The sequence below is a fragment of the Neophocaena asiaeorientalis genome, unplaced genomic scaffold, assembly GCF_003031525.2.
Source record: "Neophocaena asiaeorientalis asiaeorientalis breed wild unplaced genomic scaffold, Neophocaena_asiaeorientalis_V1.1 scaffold46, whole genome shotgun sequence".
Taxonomy (NCBI): domain Eukaryota; kingdom Metazoa; phylum Chordata; class Mammalia; order Artiodactyla; family Phocoenidae; genus Neophocaena; species Neophocaena asiaeorientalis.
In genome coordinates this window covers 16431734-16451759 of record NW_020175393.1, presented here as the reverse complement: position 1 = coordinate 16451759, position 20026 = coordinate 16431734, and the positions used below count along the sequence as shown (strand labels likewise).

At 41.8% G+C, this 20026-nt stretch overlaps 1 protein-coding gene across 2 annotated transcripts in view; it reads right to left on the bottom strand.

Moving 5' to 3' along the window:
• Window positions 1-20026, bottom strand: part of EFHC1 (EF-hand domain containing 1) — a 60458-nt gene that overhangs the window by 1408 nt on the left and 39024 nt on the right. The window contains exons 8-10 of one of the 2 annotated variants that reach the window (XM_024766369.1): window positions 18230-18443; window positions 17734-17881; window positions 217-427 (exon numbers count right to left, since the gene is read on the bottom strand). In XM_024766369.1, the coding sequence (XP_024622137.1) occupies window positions 217-427; window positions 17734-17881; window positions 18230-18443 (573 nt within the window). Of the gene's footprint in view, window positions 1-126; window positions 428-17733; window positions 17882-18229; window positions 18444-20026 lie in introns of those variants that run through there. The other variant, XM_024766368.1, reaches the window with a different exon arrangement.

Genomic DNA, 20026 nt, shown 5'->3' with positions numbered 1-20026 from the left:
CCTGCCCACTTAAAGAGATGCCCTACAGCAGCAGTTAGGAAAGGACGCCAATGCTAGAGTCGAGGGCAAATGCCATAATCAGGACCAAACAGCAGATCTGATGTGAACACCCCAAGTCTTCCCCAGTTAAAATGAAATACAAATGCAACTGCCTTTGGTAACGAGTGAGCGGTGCCCAGCCTCTGCAATCAACCCCGAACAGGAACTCCTACTCACCTCCTTAACCAAGGAATCATCAACTGGGAGGTGAAAAGAGTCACAGATTTTAAAGAACGTCTCCCTGTCCACATGTCCTGAAGCTTCCTTGTCATAAATTTGAAACATCTTGCGGATGTTGTCCCTGCACGGGTGATCTTTCCCTTGCCTCTGGATCGTGTCTATCAGGGCCTCCAGTTCCTGCACGCCTGGGTCCTCTTCCATTTGCTGGCTGTGGAGAGAGGAGATGGATGGATGCGGTGTTTATTCTCGAATGGTCTTACCTCAGTGGCCGAAGTTCTCACTTGGTGAAGCTGGGGGAAGCATCTGACGACAAACAGCTCTGATGCTGAGCCGATCAATAACTGAACACTTGCCTGCAGGGGCTGGCAGATGGCTGAGCTCACAGCAGGAACCCTGACTAGGCTCAGCCTCCCTTGCTGCCGTCTATTAAATCCCTGCAAAGAGCCAAATCTACCACCACTACCACCCCCAAGTCTGGTGTTTGTGGGAGTCGCACAATTGTCATCATCTATGTTACAGAATCTAAAAATAAATGTTTTAGAAACAGACTTAAAAGTAGTATGATGGGGACTTCCCTGGTGGCGCAGTGGTTGAGAGTCCGCCTGCCGATGCAGGGGACACGGGTTTGTGCCCCGGTCCAGGAAGATCCCACATGCCGCGGAGCGGCTGGGCCCGTGAGCCATGGCCGCTGAGCCTGTGCGTCTGGAGCCTGTGCTCCACAACGGGAGAGGCCACAGCAGTGAGAGGCCCGCGAACCGCAAAAAAAAAAACAAAAAAAAACAGTAGTATGATGAAGAAATCAAAGAGGATCAAAAAGGAAACGAAATATCTAGAAGCAAAAATGGAAATACAGGTGACCCTTGAACAAAGCAGGGTTTAGGGGCATCAACCCTTCACACAGTCAAAAATCTGCATATAACTTACGGAACCACATATTTGGAGGGCTGACTGTATCTGCAGATTCAACGCACTAAGAATTGTGTAGTAGTATAATACATATTTACTGAAAAAATGTGCATATAAGTAGATGACACAGTTCAAACCTGTGTTGTTCAAGGGTCCCTTGTACTACACACCAAAATTTATGGGATGCAGCAAAAGCAGTTCTAAGAGGGAAGTTCACAGTAATAAATGCCTACATTAAGAAAAAAGAGGGAGTTCCCTGGCGGACCAGTGGTTAGGACTTGGTGCTTTCACTGCAGTGGCCTGGGTTCAATCGCTGGTGGGGGACCAAAGATCCTGCAAGCCGCGTGGCGCAGGCAAAATAAATAAATAATAGAAAAAAGAAAGATCTCACATAAACAACCTAGTTTATACCTCAAGGAACTAAAGAAAGAAAAAACTAAGCCTGAAGTTAGCAGAAAAAAGGAAATAATAAAGATCAGAGCAGATATAAAGAGAGACTAGAAAAATTATAGAAAAGATCAGTGAAACTAAGAGCTGTTTTTTAAAAAAAGATAAACAAAACTGACCAACTTTTAGCTTGACCAATTTTTAAAAAAAGAGAAAAGACTTAAAATCAGAAATGAGAGGAGACATTACAACTAATACCACAGAAATACAAAGGGCTGGAAGAGACTACCATGAACAATTACACATCAACAGACTGGATAACCTGGAAGAAATGGATAAATTCCTGGAAACATACAACCTACCAAGCCTGAATCATGAAGAAATAGAAAATCTGAACAGACCAATAACAAGTAAGGAGATTTAATCAGTAGTCAAAAACCTCCCAACAAAGAAAAGCCCGGGACCAGACAGTTTCATGGTGAATTGTACCAAACATTTAAAGAATACCAATCCTTCTCAAACTCCTCCAAAAAACTGAAGAGGAGGAAACACTCCCAAATTCATACTACAAGGCCAGCATTATTTTGACATCAACACCAAACAAGGACACTACAAGAAAAGAAAATTACAGACCAATATCCCTGGTGAACACAAAAGTCCTCAACAAAACACTAGCATACTGAATTCAACAGCACATTAAAAGGATCGTACATCATGATCAAGTGGGATTTATCCTTACCATGCAAGGATGATTCAACATACACAAATCAATACACCACATTAACAGAATGAAGAATAAAAATGGTATGATCATCTCAATAAATACAGAAAAAGCATCTGACAAAATTCAACATTCTTTCATGATGAAAACTCTCAACAAATTAGGTATAGAAAGAATGTACCTCAATGTTATAAAGGCCACACATGACAAGCCCCCAGCTAACTTCATACCCAGTAGTGAACAAGACAATGATGCCCACTCTGTAAGATCAGGAACAAGACAAAGATACCTACTCTTGCCACTTCTATTCAACACAGACCTAGCCAGAGAAATTAGGCAAGAAAAAGAAATGAAAGGCATCCAAATAGGAAAGGAGGAAGTAAAACTTTGTTTCCAGATGACATGATCTTAATACCATATATTAGTCTTTAGAAAATGCTAAAGACTACCAAAAAACTGTCAGAAGTAATCAACAAATTCAGTATACAAAACCAACATACAAAACTTAGTTGCTTTTGAACTTCCCTGGTGGCACAGTAGTTAAGAATCCACCTGCCAGTGCAGGGGACATGGGTTCGAGCCCTGGTCCGGGAGGATCCCACATGCCGCAGAGCAACAAAGCCTGTGCGCCACAACTACTGAGCCTGCACTCCAGAGCCCATGAGCCACAACTACTGAGCCTGTGTGCCACAACTACTGGAGCCCACGCACTTAGAGCCCATGCTCTGCAACAAGAGAAGCCACTGCAATGAGAAGCCCGTGTACCGCAACAGAGTAGCCCCCACTCGCTGCAACTAAAGCCCATGCGCAGCAACAAAGACCCAATGCAGCCCAAAATAAAATTTATTTAAAAATTAGTTGCTTTTCTCTATAGTGACAATGAACTATCGAAAGAAAAATTAAGAAAATGATTTCATTTACAATAGCTTTTTAAAAATTACTTAGTAATAAATTTAACCAAGAAGGTGAAAGGCCTATACATTGAAAACTGTAAGACATTGATCAAAGAAACCGAAGAAGGCAAATGGAAAGATATTTTGTATTCTTGAATTGGAAGAATTAACACTGTTAAAATGTTCATACTATGCAAAGCCATCTATAGATTCAATGTAATCCCCACCAAAATTCCAATGGCATTTTTCACAGAAATAGAAAAAAAATCCTAAAATTCATATGGAACTACGAAAAACAAAATAAAAACCCAAATAGCCAAAGTGATACTGAGAAAGAAGAACAAAGCTGGAGGCATCACACGTCCTGATTTCCAGCTGTATTACAAAGCTATAGTAAGCAAATCAGTATGGAACTGCTATAAAAACAGACACATAGACCAAAGGAATAGAACAGAGAGCCCAGAAATAAGCCCACACATATATGGTCAACTAATCTTTAACAAGGGTGCCAAGAATACACAATGGAGAAAGGATAGACTTCAGTAAATGGTGCTGGGAAAACTGGATATCCACATGCAAAAGAATGAAACTGGGGGCGGAGTCAAGATGGCAGTGTGGGAAGACACAGAGTTCCTGTCTCCCCACAACTAGGGTGCCTGCTGGACGCTGGTGGGGGACCTTGATGCCCAAGGAGACAGGAAGAACCCCCAAGCGAACTGGTAGGACATCAGGGGACTGAGTGGGGAGGAGAAGTGGAGGCCAGACAGGACCAGAGCCCCTGAGGGGCGGCTGAGGAGGGGGGAGGGGTTTGCACACCTGGAGGCACCCTCAGGGGCTCAGATCAGTGGGGAGGGCACCCAGCATTTCCCCTGCCCAATGGTCCAGGGAAGTCTGCCCGACTCTCAGGCCAGGTCCTACGCCCTCAGAGGACCCCTGCAGGCCGAGGTGGCCCTGGGGGTGTAGGGGGAGAACAGAAGAGGCAGGTGGGAGAGACCCTCCAGGACCAGTGGGTGTCTGCCCCACCCACTCAAGCCCAGGAAGCCTACTGGACTCCCAGGTGGGGTCCCCTGTCCTCTGAGACTGGAGGCAGGAGGGATGCCTGGGCCCCCTCTGTTAAGCCTAAGCCCCACCCTCAACAGCCTCCAGGACCTTTTCCAGCCCTGTGGGTCCTAAGCATAGGCCCTGCCCACCACCCAAACCCCACTCCTGTTTAGGCCCTGCCCTCCACAGCCAAGGCCTTTTCCACCTTTTTTTAAAAAAAATTTTATCCTCCTCTTTTTTACTATTGTGGTTCTGTTTTATCTTCTGGTTGTTGTTTCATCTATATTTTTATTTTTATATTCTTTCTAACATATCTGTTAGTTTCCTAGTCTAATTATATTTTTTACTTTGTTATTGTTCTCCTTTCTTTTGTTGCCGCCCCGCACGGCTTGTGGGATCTTGGATCACGAGCCAGGGTTCAGGCCGAAGCTCCTGTGGTGGGAGCTCTGAGTCTGAACCACTGGACTAACAGAGAACCTCAGACCCCAGGGAATACTTATCGGAGTGAGGTCTCCTGGAGGTCCTCATCTTGGCACCAAGACCCAGCTCTACCCAACAGCCTACAAACTCCAGTGTTGGAAGCCACAGGCCAAACAACCAGTAAGACAGGAACACAATCCCACACATTAAAAAAAAAAAAAAAATGAGATGACAAAAAAATATGTCACAGATGAAGGAGCAAGGTAAAAACCTACAAGACCAAACAAATGAAGAGGAAATAGGCAATCTACCTGAAAAAGAATTCAGAGTAATGATAGTAAACGTGATCCAGAATCTCAGAAATATAATGGAGGAACGGATTGAGACAATACAAGAAATGTTTAACAAAGATCTAGAAGAACTAAAGAAGAAACAGAGATGAACAACACAATAACTGAAATGAAAAATACACTAGAAGGAATCAATAACAGAATAACTGAGGCAGAAGAACGAATAAGTGAGCTGGAAGACAAAATGGTGGAAATAACTGCTGAGGAGCAGAATAAACAAAAAAGAATGAAAACAACTGAAGACAATGTCAGAGACCTCTGGGACAACACTAAACGCACCACATTCAAATTATAGGGGTCCCAGAAGAGGAGGAGAAAAAGAAAGTATCTGAGAAAATATTTGAAGAGATTATAGTTGAAAACTTCCCTAACATGGGAAAGGAAATAGTCACCCAAATCCAGGAAGCACAGAGAGCCCCATGCAGGATAAACTCTAGGAGAAGCACACCAAGACACATATTAATCAAACTAACCAAAATTAATTTCAAAGAAAAAACACTAAAAGCGGCAAGGGAAAAACAAAAAATAACATACAAAGGAATCCCCATAAGGTTATCAGCTGATTTTTCAGCAGAAACTCTGCAGGCCAGAAGGGAGTGGCAGGATATACTTAAAGTGATGAAAGAGAAAAACCTACAACCAAGATTACTCTACCCAGCAAGGATCTCATTCAGATTCAATGGAAAAAAATCAAAAGCTTTTCAGACAAGCAAAAGCTAAGAGAATTCAGCACTATCAAATCAGCTTTACAACAAATGCTAAAGAAACTTCTCTAGGCAGGAAACACAAGAGAAGAAAAAGACCCACAAAAACAAACCAAAAACAGTTGAGAAAACGGTAACAGGAACATACATATTGATAATAACCCTGAATGTAAATGGATTAAATGCCCCAACCAAAAGACACAGACTGGCTGAATGGATACAAAAACAGGCCCATATATATGCTGTCTACAAGAGACCCACTTCAGACCTAGGGAGACATACAGACTGAAAGTGAAGGGATGGAAAAAGATACTCCATGCAAATGGAAATCAAAAGAAAGCTGGAGCAGCAATACTCGTATCAGATAAAATAGACTTTAAAATAAAGACTGTTACAAAAGATAAGGAAGGACAGTACATAATGATCAAGGGATCAATCCAAGTAGAAGATATAGCAATTGTAAATGTTTATGCACCCAACATAGGAACACCCCAATACCTAAGGCAAATGCTAACAACCATGAAAGGGGAAATCAACAGTAACACAATAATAGTAGGGGACTTTAACACCCCACTCACACCAAAGGACAGATCAAACAGAAAATAAATAAGGAAACACAACCTTTAAATGACACAACAGACCAGATAGGTTTAATTGATATTTATAAGAACATTCTGCCTGAAAGTAGCAGAATACACTTTCTTTTCAAGTGCACACGGAAGATTCTCCAGGATAGATCACATCTTGGGTCACAAATCAAGCCTCAGAAAATTTAAGAAAACTGAAATCATATCAAGCATCTTTTCTGACCACAACGCTATGAGACTGGGAATCAATTACAGGAAAAAAACTGTAAAAACACAAATACATGGAAGCTAAACAGTGCGCTACTAAATAACCAAGAGATCACTGAAGAAATCAAAGAAGAAGTAAAAAAATACACAGAAACAAATGACAATGAAAACACGACAACCCACAACCTATGGGACGCAGCAAAAGCAGTTCTAAGAGGGAAGTTTATAGCAATTCAATCTCACCTCAAGAAACAAGAAAAATCTCAAATAAACAATCTAACCCTACACCTGAAGCAACTACAGAAAGAAGAACAAAGAAAACCCAAAGTCAGTAGAAGGAAAGAAATCATAAAGATCAGAGCAGAAATAAAAGAAATAGAAACGAAGGAAACAATAGCAAAGATCAATAAAACTAAAAGCTGGTTCTTTGAGAAGATAAAATTGATAAACCCTTAGCCAGACTCATCAAGAAAAAAAGAGAGAGGACACAAATCAATAAAATTAGAAATGAAAAAGGAGAAATCACAACTGACACTGCAGAAATACAAAGGATTATAAGAGACAACTACAAACAACTATATGCCAATAAAATGGACAACCACGAAGAAATGGACAAATTCTTGGAAAGGTACAATTTTCCAAGACTGAACCAGGAAGAATTAGAAAGTATAAACAGACCTATCACAAGTAATTAAATTGAAACTGTAATTAAAAATCATCCAACAAACAAAAGTCCAGGACCAGATGGCTTCACAGGCGAATTCTATCAAACATTTAGAGAAGAGCTAACACTGATCCTTCTCAAACTCTTCCAAAAACTTGCAGAGGGAGGAACACTCCCAAATTCATTCTACGAAGCCACCATCACCCTGATACCAAAACCAGAAAAAGATATCACAAAAAAAGAATATTACAGACCAATATCACTAATGAAGACAGATGTAAAAATCCTGAACAAAATACTAGCTAACAGAATCCAACAACATATTAAAAGGATCATACACCATGATCAAGTGGGATTTATCCAGGGATGCAAGGATTCTTCAGTATACGTAAGTCAATCAATGTGATACGCCATATTAACAAATTAAGGAATAAAAACCATATGATCATCTCAATAGATGCAGAAAAAGCTTTTGACAAAATTCAACACCCATTTATGATAAAACCTCTCCAGAAAATGGGCATAGAGGGAACCTACCTCAACATAATAAAGGCCATATATGACAAACCCACAGCAAACATCATACTCAATGATGAAAAACTGAAAGCATTTCCACTAAGATCAGGAACAAGACAAGGATGTCCACTCTCGCCACTATTATTCAACATAGTTTTGGAAGCCCTAGCCATGGCAATCAGAGGAGAAAAAGAAATAAAAGGAATACAAATTGGAAAAGAAGAAGTAAAATTGTCACTGTTTGCAGATGACATGATACATAGAAAATCCTGTACCACCAGAAAACTACTAGAACTAATCAATGAATTTGGTAAGGTTGCAGGATACAAAATTAATGCACAGAAATCTCTGGCATTCCTATACACTAACAATGAAAAATCAGAAAGAGAAATTGAGGAGACAATCCCATTTACCACTGCAACAAAAAGAACAAAATACCTAGGAATAAACCTACATAAAGAGGTGAAAGACTTGTACTCAGAAAACTATAAAACACTAATGAAAGAAATCAAAGATGACAGAAACAGATGGAGAAATATACTATGTTCTTGGATTGGAAGAATCAATATTGCGAAAATGACTATACTACCCAAAGCAATCTACAGATTCTATGCAGTCCCTATCAAACTAACAACGGCATTCTTCACAGAATTAGAACAAAAAATTTTACTATTCATATGGAGACACAAAAGATCCCGAATAGCCAAAGCAATCTTGAGAAAGAAAAACGGAGCTGGAGGAATCAGGCTCCCCGACTTCTGACTATACTACAAAGCTACAGTAATCAAGACAGTATGGTACTGGCACAAAAACAGAAATATAGATCAATGGTACGGGACAGAAAGCCCAGAGACAGACCCACGCACATATGATCACCTAATTTACAACAAAGGAGGCAAGAACGTACAATGGAGAAAAGACAGCCTCTTCAATAAGTGGTGCTGGGAAAACTGGACAGCTACATGTGAAAGAATGAAATTAGAACACTCCCTAACACCATACACAAAAATAAACTCAAAATGGATTAAAGACCTAAATGTAAGATCAGACACTATAAAACTTAGAGGAAAACATAGGAAAAACACTCTGACATAAACCACAGCAAGATCTTTTTTGACCCACCTCCTAGAGTAATGAAAATAAAAACAAAAATAAACAAATGGGACCTAATGAAACTTAAAAGCTTTTGCATAGCAAAGGAAAACATAAACAAGACAAAAAGACAACCCTCAGAATGGGATAAAATATTTGCAAATGAAACAATGGACAAAGGATTAATCTCTAAAATATACAAACAGCTCATGGAGCTCAATATCAAAAAAACCAAATAATCCAATTAAAAAATGGGTGGAAGACCTAAATAGACATTTCACCAAAGAAGATATACAGATGGCCAAGAGGCACATGAAAAGATGCTCAACATCACTAATTATTAGAGAAATGCAAACCGAAACTACAATGAGGTATCACCTCACACTGGTCAGAATGGCCATTATCAAAAAATCTAGAACAATAAATGCAAGAGGGGATGTGGTGAAAAGGGAACCCTCCTACACTGTTGGTGGGAATGTAAATTGATACAACCACTATGGAGAACAGTACAGAGATTTCTTAAAAAACTAAAGTAGAACTACCATATGACCCAGCAATCCCACTACTGGGCATATACCCTGAGAAAACCATAATTCAAAAAGAGACGTACGGGGCTTCCCTGGTGGCGCAGTGGTTGAGAGTCTGCCTGCCGATGCAGGGGACACAGGTTTGTGCCCCGGTCCAGGAAGATCCCACATGCCACGGAGCAGCTGGGCCATGAGCCATGGCCACTGAGCCTGCGCGTCCGGAGCCTGTGTTCCGCAACGGGAGAGGCCACAATAGGGAGAGGCCCGCATACCGCAAAAAAAAAAAAAGACGTATGTACCACAATGTTCATTGAAGCACTGTTTACAATAGCCAGGATATGGAAGCAACCTAAATGTCCATCGACAGATGAACGGATAAAGAAGATGTGGCACATATATACAATGGAATATTACTCAGCCATAAAAAGAAACGAAACTGAGTTATCTATAGTGAGGTGGATGGACCTAGAGTCTGTCATACAGAGTGAAGTAAGTCAGAAAGAGAAAAACAAATACTGTATACTAACGCATACATATGCAATCTAAAAAAAAGTGGTACTGATGAACCTAGTGGCAGGGCAGGAATAAAGACGCAGACATAGAGAATGGACTTGAGGACATGGCGGGGGGCGGGGACAGAGGGGGAAGCTGGGGCAAAGTGAGAGTAACATCAACATGTAACAGTTAGCTAGTGGGAAGCAGCAGCATAGCACAGGGAGATCAGCTTGGTGCTTTGTGACGACCTAGAGGGGTGGGATAGAGGCTCAAGAGGGAGGGGATATGGGGATATATGTATGCATATGGCTGATTAACTTTGCTGTACAACAGAAACTACCACCGTAATGTGAAGCAATTATACTCCAATAAAGACCTATTTAAAAAAAAAAAAGAAAGAAACTGCATCCCTATTTTATACAATTCAAAAAAATTAACTCAAAATGCATTGAAGACCTAAACATAAGACCCGAAACCGTAAAACTCCTAGAAGAAAACATAGGAAAAAAGGTCCTTGACACTATTCTTGGCAATGATTTTTTGGATATGACACCAAAAGCACAGGCAACAAAAAACAAAAATAAACAAGTAGGACTACATCAAACTAAAAAGCTTCTGCATGGAAAAGGAAATAATCGACAAAACAAAATAATCAACAGAGTGGGAGAAAATATTTGCAAACTGTCTTTGTCCATTCGGGCTGCTATAACAAAAAACTAGAGACTGGGTCGCTTATAAACAACAGAAATGTATTTATCACAGTTCTGGAGGCTAGAAGTCCAAGATCATGGCGCCACAGATTCCATGTGGTGGCTAGTGAGGGCTCTCTTCCTGATTCATGGCCAGTGCTTTCTCATTGTGTCCTTGAAAGGTGGAAGGGGGCTAGTCAGCTTCTGAGGCCTTCTTTATAAAGCCATTAATTACCTCCCAAAGGCTCCACCTCTTAATAGCATCACATCAGGACATCAAAATGAATTCTGGGGGGACACAAACATTCAAACCATAGCACAAACCATATATCTGATAAGGCATTAAGATCTGAAATATACAAGGAATTCACATGTATCAACAGCAAAAAACCCAAACAATTCGATTAAAAAATGGGCAGAACTAAAGAGACATTTTTCCGAAGAGGACATACAAATGGACAATAGGTACAAGAAAAGATGCTCAGCATCGCTAATCATCAGGGAAATGGAAATCAAAACCACAGTGAGGTATCACCTCACACCTCTTAGGACAGCAATTCCCAACAGTGGTGGGAATTGGTGCAGCCACTATGGAAAACAGTAAAGAGGTTCCTCAAACAATTAAAAATAGAGCTACCATATGCTCCAACAATCCCACTTCTGGGTGTGTGTATATATATATATGAAGGAGACAAAATTAGTATCCCCAAGAGACACGTGCACTCTCATGTTCTTTGTAGCATGACTCACAATAGCCAAGATATGGAAACAACCAAACTGTCCCTTGAGAGATGAATGGATTTAAAAAAGAAGTCCTGCCTCTTGCAACAACATAAATGAACCTGAAGGACATTATGACTAGTGATTTTAGACATATTAAAAAAATGCTGAACTCATAAAAACAGAGAGTGGAAGGGTGGTTGCCAGGGGCTGGTGAGTAGGGGAAAAAGGAGATGTTGGTCAAAGGGTACACTCAGTTACAAGGTGAATAAGTTCTGGGGACCTAAGGCACAGCACTGTGACCATATAGTTCTGTATACCTGAAATTTGCTAAGAGAGTAGATTTTAAGCATTCCCGCCACTCACCCACAAGAATAAATGGTAACTATGTGAGATGGGGGATGTGTTAACTGACTTGACTGTGATAATCACTTCACAATATACATGTATATCAAATCATCACATTGTACGCTTTAAATATATATGGTTTTGTTAATTATACCTCAATAAAATTGGCAGAGAAGTAGTATGATGAATTTGGAGCCAAGTTCCGGGATGACTGGTCTGGTCACTGTGTGCAATGGATTAAGGAAGAGAGTGGAGGTGGGCAGGTGAGTCAGGAGGCACTGTGGGTGCCTCAGCAAACACTAGTGGGTACCTGCCCAATATTCACCCTCTCCTTTTTCCTAACAGAGCCCTCACTTTGTCTGGAGCAGCAATCAGGAGTGGCCGAGTGATACAGCCCAGACAATGAGATGTAAGGAGAAGTCGCTAGGTGGTGCTTCTGGATAAGCTCTTTAAAAACAGGAAAGAGGGGCTTCCCTGGTGGCGCAGTGGTTGGGAGTCCGCCTGCCGGTGCAGGGGGCACGGGTTCGTGCCCCGGTCCGGGAGGATCCCACATGCCGCAGAGCGGCTGGGCCCGTGAGCCACGGCCTCTGAGCCTGCGCGTCTGGAGCCTGTGCTCCGCAACGGGAGAGGCCGCAAAGGTGAGAGGCCCGCGTACTGCAAAAAAAAAAAAACAGGAAAGACATGGCAAGATTGGCTTTTCAGTCTCTTACCTCTTTGTCCTTCCCCTCTTCCTGCCTGGAATATAGATGCAGTCCTGGAAATGGAACATTCACTTGTAACCACAGAGAGAAAAGCATGAGGACAAAAGCTACTTGCTCAGAATATCTGAGGCGAGAGAGAAGTCAGGTCTCTATTGGGCTGGGAAAGCTCTGGACCACTGACCTCCAGACATTGTGTTCCATAAGAAAACATAAAACTCCACTGGGTTAAGCTAATATAAATTTGTTTCTGTTGTTACTGCTGCTGTTAAGTTCAGATAAATGCAATTCCAAACTGACTGAGTGCTTTAAATTAGGAAATGGTGGTGAGAATGAAAAGAAGTCAGAGGCAAGAGATATCGTAGAATAAAATAAAAGAACTTAGCAGCATATTGAATATGGTGCAGAATAGAAGAGGAGGTTTCAAATCAAGGTAAATGGAGCCCTGAGGTGACCAAGAGAAAGAGGGGAGCTGACATTCACTGCTTGCCTCCTGTGTGCCAGACACCAGGCTGGTGCTTTACACACATTATCACAACTCACTGTCATCGCCACTTGATGAGACAGATTAACAGAAAGAAGGAAGAAGGACGAAGGAACAGCAGGTGTGCCAGGAAGGTGAAGACAACAGTGGTCTCATTTTTAGCTGTACGAAGTGAGAGGTGCTGGTGGCTCAGATGCATGGAGACGCATCGAGCAGGCAGACAGGAGTCTGGGAGCAGAATCAGGAGAACGCCAGGATGGAGAGCGACTTATTCAGACACTCTACGATGTGATGAGATCGTCCAGAGTTTAGAGAAAGAGAACAGGAGGACCAAAACCAGAACCTTAAGAAACTCCAACCTAGTAGACAGAAATAGGAAAAAGATACAAAGAACAAGCTTCCAGGGAAGTAGGAGGAGTATCAGAGACTCTGACTTTCTAGAACTCAAAAGAAAGGGTTTCAAAAAGGGGGTGGTAAAGAGTAATTTATATTATATGTAGATCAGAAAGGCTCAACACTAGACCAGGGGGTTAGCCCAGAGGCCAAAGCCAGCCGGCAGCCTGTTTTTCTAAATAAAGTTTAATCAAAATACAGCTACACCTACTCATTTACACATTGTCTATGGCTGCTTTCACCCCACGGGTGCACAGCTGAGTAGTTACAACAGAGATTCTGGTATGGCCTACAAACCTGAATTATTTACTACTCTTTGCAAAAAAGTCTGCCAACCTCTGCCCTAGACAATGAGCTCCTATTCCCTCACCTGGCTGCCTAGATGTTTATTAAAGTCTGGCATATGGTGCAGGTGCCAATATCACTGAATTAATGAATAAATGACAAGAGACCATTAGATTGGAAAACAATCAGTAACCTCAAGTAAACAACTTCTGAAGAGTGTCTGGATACGAGGGCAGTCAGAGAGGAGGCGGTGACAGACACAAAAGAATTAAATTTGGAGAAATGGGAGCTACTTAGCTGTGACAAGAAGGTAAAGAGATAAGTAAAGAAACACTCTAAGGTGAAGAGTAGGAAAACAGAAGCAGCTCACACTGGATCACTGGGTATGTCTGAGACCATCTGCAAAGTGAATATGGAGGTGCTTGGGGCTTCAAGAAAATGGAAAAGAAAGTGAGAATATTTGGAAATGCCTATATGGGAAAAATTGCTGCAAGTGAAAAAGAGAGGATGAAAAGGATTGTCGAGCAGGGGAGGAGGGTCCTCCTGAAGCTGAAGAGCACAGACGGGCAAGTCAACCAAACAAGGACAAGATATGCGAACACGCGGGTGCTCATGCTCTTCACACGGGGAGGGTTTGTGCAGAGGAGTGGGCTTATGAGCAATCTGTTATCTGTAAGTCTGAGTTCAGTGTACAGCAATGAAGACCCAAGCCTGAAAAGAACTTCAGATGAAGTCAATACTCCAACCACTCGTGCACTGTTTTAGTCTTCCAGCTCAGAGAAGGAAGATGGCTGACTGCAAATTTCATCATCCTGCAACTAACACTTGATATAAAAAGTTCTCAGGCCTGACAGGTACTCAGGGTCCCTTTTCATTATTCTTAGCAATGATTACTCAAATACAGGATTTGTATTTCCTTAGATCATGACCTTTGTATTCATATCACCTTCAAGCATCTTCTCTCATTCACCTCTCTGACCCATCACAAGAGAAGAGGGGTAAAGTGAGGATCAAAACAAGGATAGCCATGGATTTCTTAACCCAGAACTTGAATTTCTCTCTCTTATTCTAAGACACCAATACCTTCTCTTGACCCCACTTTGCCGGCCAGCTACTTCCCCATTTTTCTGTTCCCCTTTGCACCAACTTCCTCAAGAGGGGGCTATACTTCCAAGCTCGAATTCCTCTCCTCCCATTCTCTTAAGCCCACTCCCGCCCCTCCTATTCCAGTGGAAGTCTGCACTGAGGTCCCCAGTGTCCCCTACACATTGCTAAATCCCCATGTGACACAATGAATCACTGTCTTCCTTGATTTGCAGGCAATTCTTGTTTTTGCAAGGCTCAGATATGCATGAATTTCACTTACCACCATCTGGTTAAATAACCCAGACCCTCAACAACACAGTTCAAATTTCAGTTAGTAACTGTGAGTAACTGCCTCAAGTGCAAATTGTCAGATTTTCAGTCCACGAATCATTACACAAATAATAGATGTGCATCACGATCAGCGACAATCATATATCACTTCTTTGAAAGACTGTCAGTGACTGATCACTGGGCATCTGTTTTTCAAGTCACACACAGACAGCAAAGTGTGTAGCTTATGTTGCCTCCTTTTCTCTAAAGGATAAACTCAAGTGACATTTTACAAAAATGGATAACTGAAAGAGAGAACTGGTCAACAAAGATGCAAGCGTGGCAAAGAAACCAAAAGAGGTAGAGCTAGAAGCAGAATTCAAGTCAAACACAATGGAGTTAGAGAAGAAATAGCTGACCGTGGGAATGCTGACACTGCTGTGGTTTAAGAGACTCTCGATGTGCAGGCAGAGGACCCTAGCAAAGGCTGGCTTATTGACAGAAATGAGGGAAGTGGTTGTAACGAAAAGGATGAAGACACATGCCTTGGAGCAACTAAGCCCGTGCACCACAACTACTGAGCCTGCACTCTAGAGCCCTCGAGCCACAACTACTGAAGCCCATGCACCTGGAGCCCATGCTTTGCAGCAAGAGAAGCCACTGCAATGAGAAGCCCGCGCACCGCAACGAAGACCCAATGTAGCCAAAAAAAGAAAAAAAAGGATGACGATATCCCAGATGCCAGCAAACAAAAAACTGCACATTAAAAGAACTCTGAGATATTTCACTCATTAAAGGAACTCTAGGATGTATTTCGCAACATTGAAAGCAAAAATAATAAAATGTTGGAAGTCAATCCAAACTTGGAAATGAATATGACAATTTGCCGAGGTACAGAAAAGACGTTCACTCTGTATCATAAGTTACATGACAAGAAGGCAAGCACTGTTCCAACTACTCTTAATATGCTTTTTATAAAGAAATAAAACACTTTTAATTCTCGATGTTGCCAATGTCTTAAATTACAGTGCACTAACAAAAATCGATTTTACTATTTTTCATTTCCCCGTACATTTATAACCATCAGAGCTTTTCATGTTTTGATAAAAATTTTTTAAAGTTGCAGAACAGCAGTAAATTTTCCCATTGGTGCTGAGATTGTTCTCATGGTCACGTTTACAGTCCCTACTGTGCAAAAGGGGACAGCCTGGATTCAGGACACCACACCCACTTGGTTTTCTTCCTGCCTCACTAGTCGTCCTGCTCAGTTTCTCTTCCCAACTCAGTGCTGGAGAACCCCAGAGCGCAATCCTTGGAGCTATTCTCTCTTCTTTGTCTGCAATGACTACCTGAGAGATTTCACCCAGTCTCATGGCTGAAAATATCATCTATATGCCCACAACTCCCACAGCCCCAGACCTCTCACCTGAGCTCCAGATTTATATATCCAACAGCCCGTTTGATCTCTCTACTTGAATATCTAATAGGTATCTTAAACCTAGTACATTGGACGTCCCGGGTGGCGCAGTGGTTAAGAATCCGCCTGCCAATGCAGGGGACATGGGTTTGGAGCCCTGGTCGGGGAAGATCTCCAAACCCATGGAGCAACTAAGCTCGTGCGCCACAACTACTGAGCCTGTGCTCTAGAGCCTGCGAGCCACAACTACTGAGCCTGCAGACCACAACTACTGAAGCCCACGCACCTAGAGTCCATGCTCTGCAACAAAAGAAACCACTGCAACGAGAAGCCTGCACACTGCAACGAAGAGTAGCATCCTCTCGCCGCGACTAGAGAAAGCCTGTGTGCAGCAATGAAGACCCAACATAGCCAAAAAATAAATAAAATTAAATAAAAATTTAAAAACAAAACGAAAAAAAAAAAAAAACCCTAATATATCCCAAACTGAAATCCCTCCTGCCTCCGCCCTGCCAGAAAAAACCCTCCTCTACCCACAGTAGACTTCTTCCCCATCTCAGTTGGTGGCAACTCCTTTCCAGCTGCTCAGGCCAAAAACCTTAGTCATCCTTACCTACTCTCTTATCTCCCCTATATCATCTGTCTGAATCCTTATTAGCTCTACCTTAAAATATACCCCACATCAGACCACTTCTCCCCACCTTCACTGATACTACCCTGGTCCATGCACCGTCATCTCTTGCCTAGATCACTGCCACATTCTCCTAACTAATCTCCCTCTGAATCTATTCTTAACACAACAGCCCCTTCTTTTAAAACACATGTCAAATGGTGCCCCTCCTCTACTCGGAAGCCCCATGGTGGCTCTCGCTTTCACTCAGAGGAAAGCCACCACCCTTCCAGAGACCTAGCAGGTCCTACACAACCTGGGCCCTTGCTAACTTCCTACCTCCAGCTTCTGCTTCTCTTCCTCACTCCTCCACTGCCGCCACTCACCGGCCTACTTCTTGCCAGTGTTACCTGTGTGCTCCGAGTGTGCTAATACGTAGAGTCTTAGCACTCACTGCTCCCTCTCTTCCTGGAAAGCTCTCCCTCCACACGTCCACGCAGCTGACTCCTTTACCTTCACGTGTCTGCTCAGTGCCACCTTCTCAAGGTGTGACCACCTCCCCCAACCAACTGCAACCCACCCCCACCTTCCAGAACCCTTATCACCCTTGTTTTGCTCCACTTCCCCACAGCACTCATCACCCAACACACTGCATAACTAACTTACTGGTGCTGTTTATTAGCTATCTCCCGCTGCTTAGAGGGTCAACTCCATGAGGGCAGCAACTTCTGGTCTATTTTGTTTACTGATAAAAGCCTAAGGGCCTAGTGATAGTGTCTGATACATACAAGGCACTCAATAATTATTTGCTAAATATATGAAGTTGAAAAAGTTCTAAGTTACTAGTTATTATACTGGACCCAGGTAACCTAGGTTGTCTAAGACCTTTCATTGGTGAGGGAAATCTGAAAATCTAAAATGTGATCATCCATTCATTTTAAGAACTGCTTCCTGAATATCTCATTGTGCCAAAGCCAAAATGGACCTTAGATGGTCAAACATACTTGTCCAATTCTGGTGCAGGAGCTTCTTGCTTTCGAACACGGCTCTGAACTGACAGGAGTGCTTCTGGTGAATACTGGGCAGCATTGCTCTCCATGTATTTCAGAACACAGTTGTCTGTATCAAGGATGACGAACCGGTGGCCAAACACTGGGGAAAGGGTAGAAATACATTTTGCCTGGTTATGTTCTTATCAGGCAACCGAGAGTAAAAATTCACAGATATGTATTTGTGACCTAGACTAATGAACTTTCAGTTGCTCTCTAAACTAATATGCACTAGTTTGCTCGGTGTTTAGGGAGCTCAGAGTTTTCATCTACAGCCAACAAATGCAACTAATTTACAGTTTAATTGATAAAGGAGATTTATACACTGTACCACATGTACAGCTGGACTGCAAACTAACTGCTTCCTACAAGGGTTAACTGAATTAAATTCCCAATAAGAAGAACCCATTCACTTGGCCAGAAAGAGAGCCTAAACTGTGTTGAGACTTACCCTCAATCACAGCACCAATGAAGAAGTCACTGGGGCCATAATAGATGGGGTTTTCCACCGAGGAGCCTGGTTTGACAACTTTAGTTCTGCCAAGATACTTGCCCCCAATGATACCAGAATTGCGAACAGGAGGCTCAAAGATACTGATCATGTCAGTGGCTAGAAAATAAGAGAAGACAAATCGGCGGTCTTTGTCCTCTGGGATGGGGGATTCCTGGAAAGGTGAAGAAAAGAGGATATTATGAAGGTACGTGATCTACGCAGAAGCCTCAAACTGAAATATCTACGGGGACTAGGGTACAATATAAGCCTAACATATGAAGTATAATATAAATGAACAGTATGGGGTGGGGCTCCGGGGACCAGGAAAGGACATACCTCATCTAAGGGAGGCTGCCCCAACTCACCTCCACTTGATTGTTGCCATGTGGGAATCAATATAGGCCCAATGTTGCTAGATCCAATTTTTCATGAGAAAACAGAAATCTGGATTACTATATAAAAACCCTGACTTTAAAATGTTGACTTCAACTCTTTAAAAGCACCAGGTAGGCCAAAGAAAACATATGGGCTACATTCTGTCCACAGGCTGCCAGTCTGAAACCTCGTGGCTGACATTATGTTCAACTTCGAGGACACTAAAGTGATTAGGCAAAGCTTATGCCTTTAAACAAATCCATTTTTATACATAATTTAAAAAAGAAAATTTAAGAAGGGAGGAAGGAGTAACATGTCATAGAGTTGAAGTGATTCTGAGAAACTACGTTGTTGATAAGACTTTTCCTAAATCAAATCACCGAGAAACAAATTCCAGACTGAACAAGCCTAAATACAGACATGCTTATTCTTGACTAAAATCCTCTCACATCACAATTTCAGCACACACCTTCTCATTCAGACCATGGAATTATTTGTGTCATAATTTCTCATTTAGTAGAGAAAGTCATTGGATTTCCTCTTAGTAAAATAATTTCCTCATACCATTCCCTGACAGTCTCCAAACTTTTTTTGTTGAACACCCTTATAATAAAAAAAATTTTTTTTAAACAAATAAAAATAAAATCACATCATTCCTCTCCTCTCAAACCTCCAGAGGATTCCCATCACACTTAGAATAAAATAAAGTTCTGAGCAGGACTACAGGCACGGGTGTACAAGGGGGTTGGGAGCAACAGCTCACCCTGGCAGGAAGGAGTATTTAAAAATTTTTTTTAATTGTTTTTGCCATTTTATTTTGAACTAAGTTTATCAGACTTAGAGAAAAGTTGCATAGTTGAGAATTCTCATAAGCCCATCACCAAGCCTCACCTAACAGTAATATCATAGCACAGTTATCATAATCATAATCATAGCACAGTTATCAAACCCAGAAAATGATGGTATAATGCTTTAAATAAACTACTGTCCTTATTCAAATTTCACCTGTTTTCCACTTATGTTCTTTCTCTGTTTCAGGATCCTATACTGCATTAGTTGTTATTTCTCTTTAATCTCATCCAATTTGTGACAGTTCCTCAGTCTGCTCTTGTCTTTCATGACCCTGACATAAGTACTGGTCAATTATTTTGTTGACTGTCCCTCACGCATCTCACTTTTGCATCTTTGGCAAAAATACCACAGGGGGGGAAAAAAAACACGTCCTTCTCTGTGCATATCAAGGAGTTCATGATAACAAAACATCTTTTTATTGGTGATGTTGAACTTGATCACTTGGTTAAGAAGATGCCTGGTGGGTTTCTCCCCTGTAAAGTTACCATCTTTCCCTTTGCAGTTAGTAAATATCTTGAGGGAGGTACT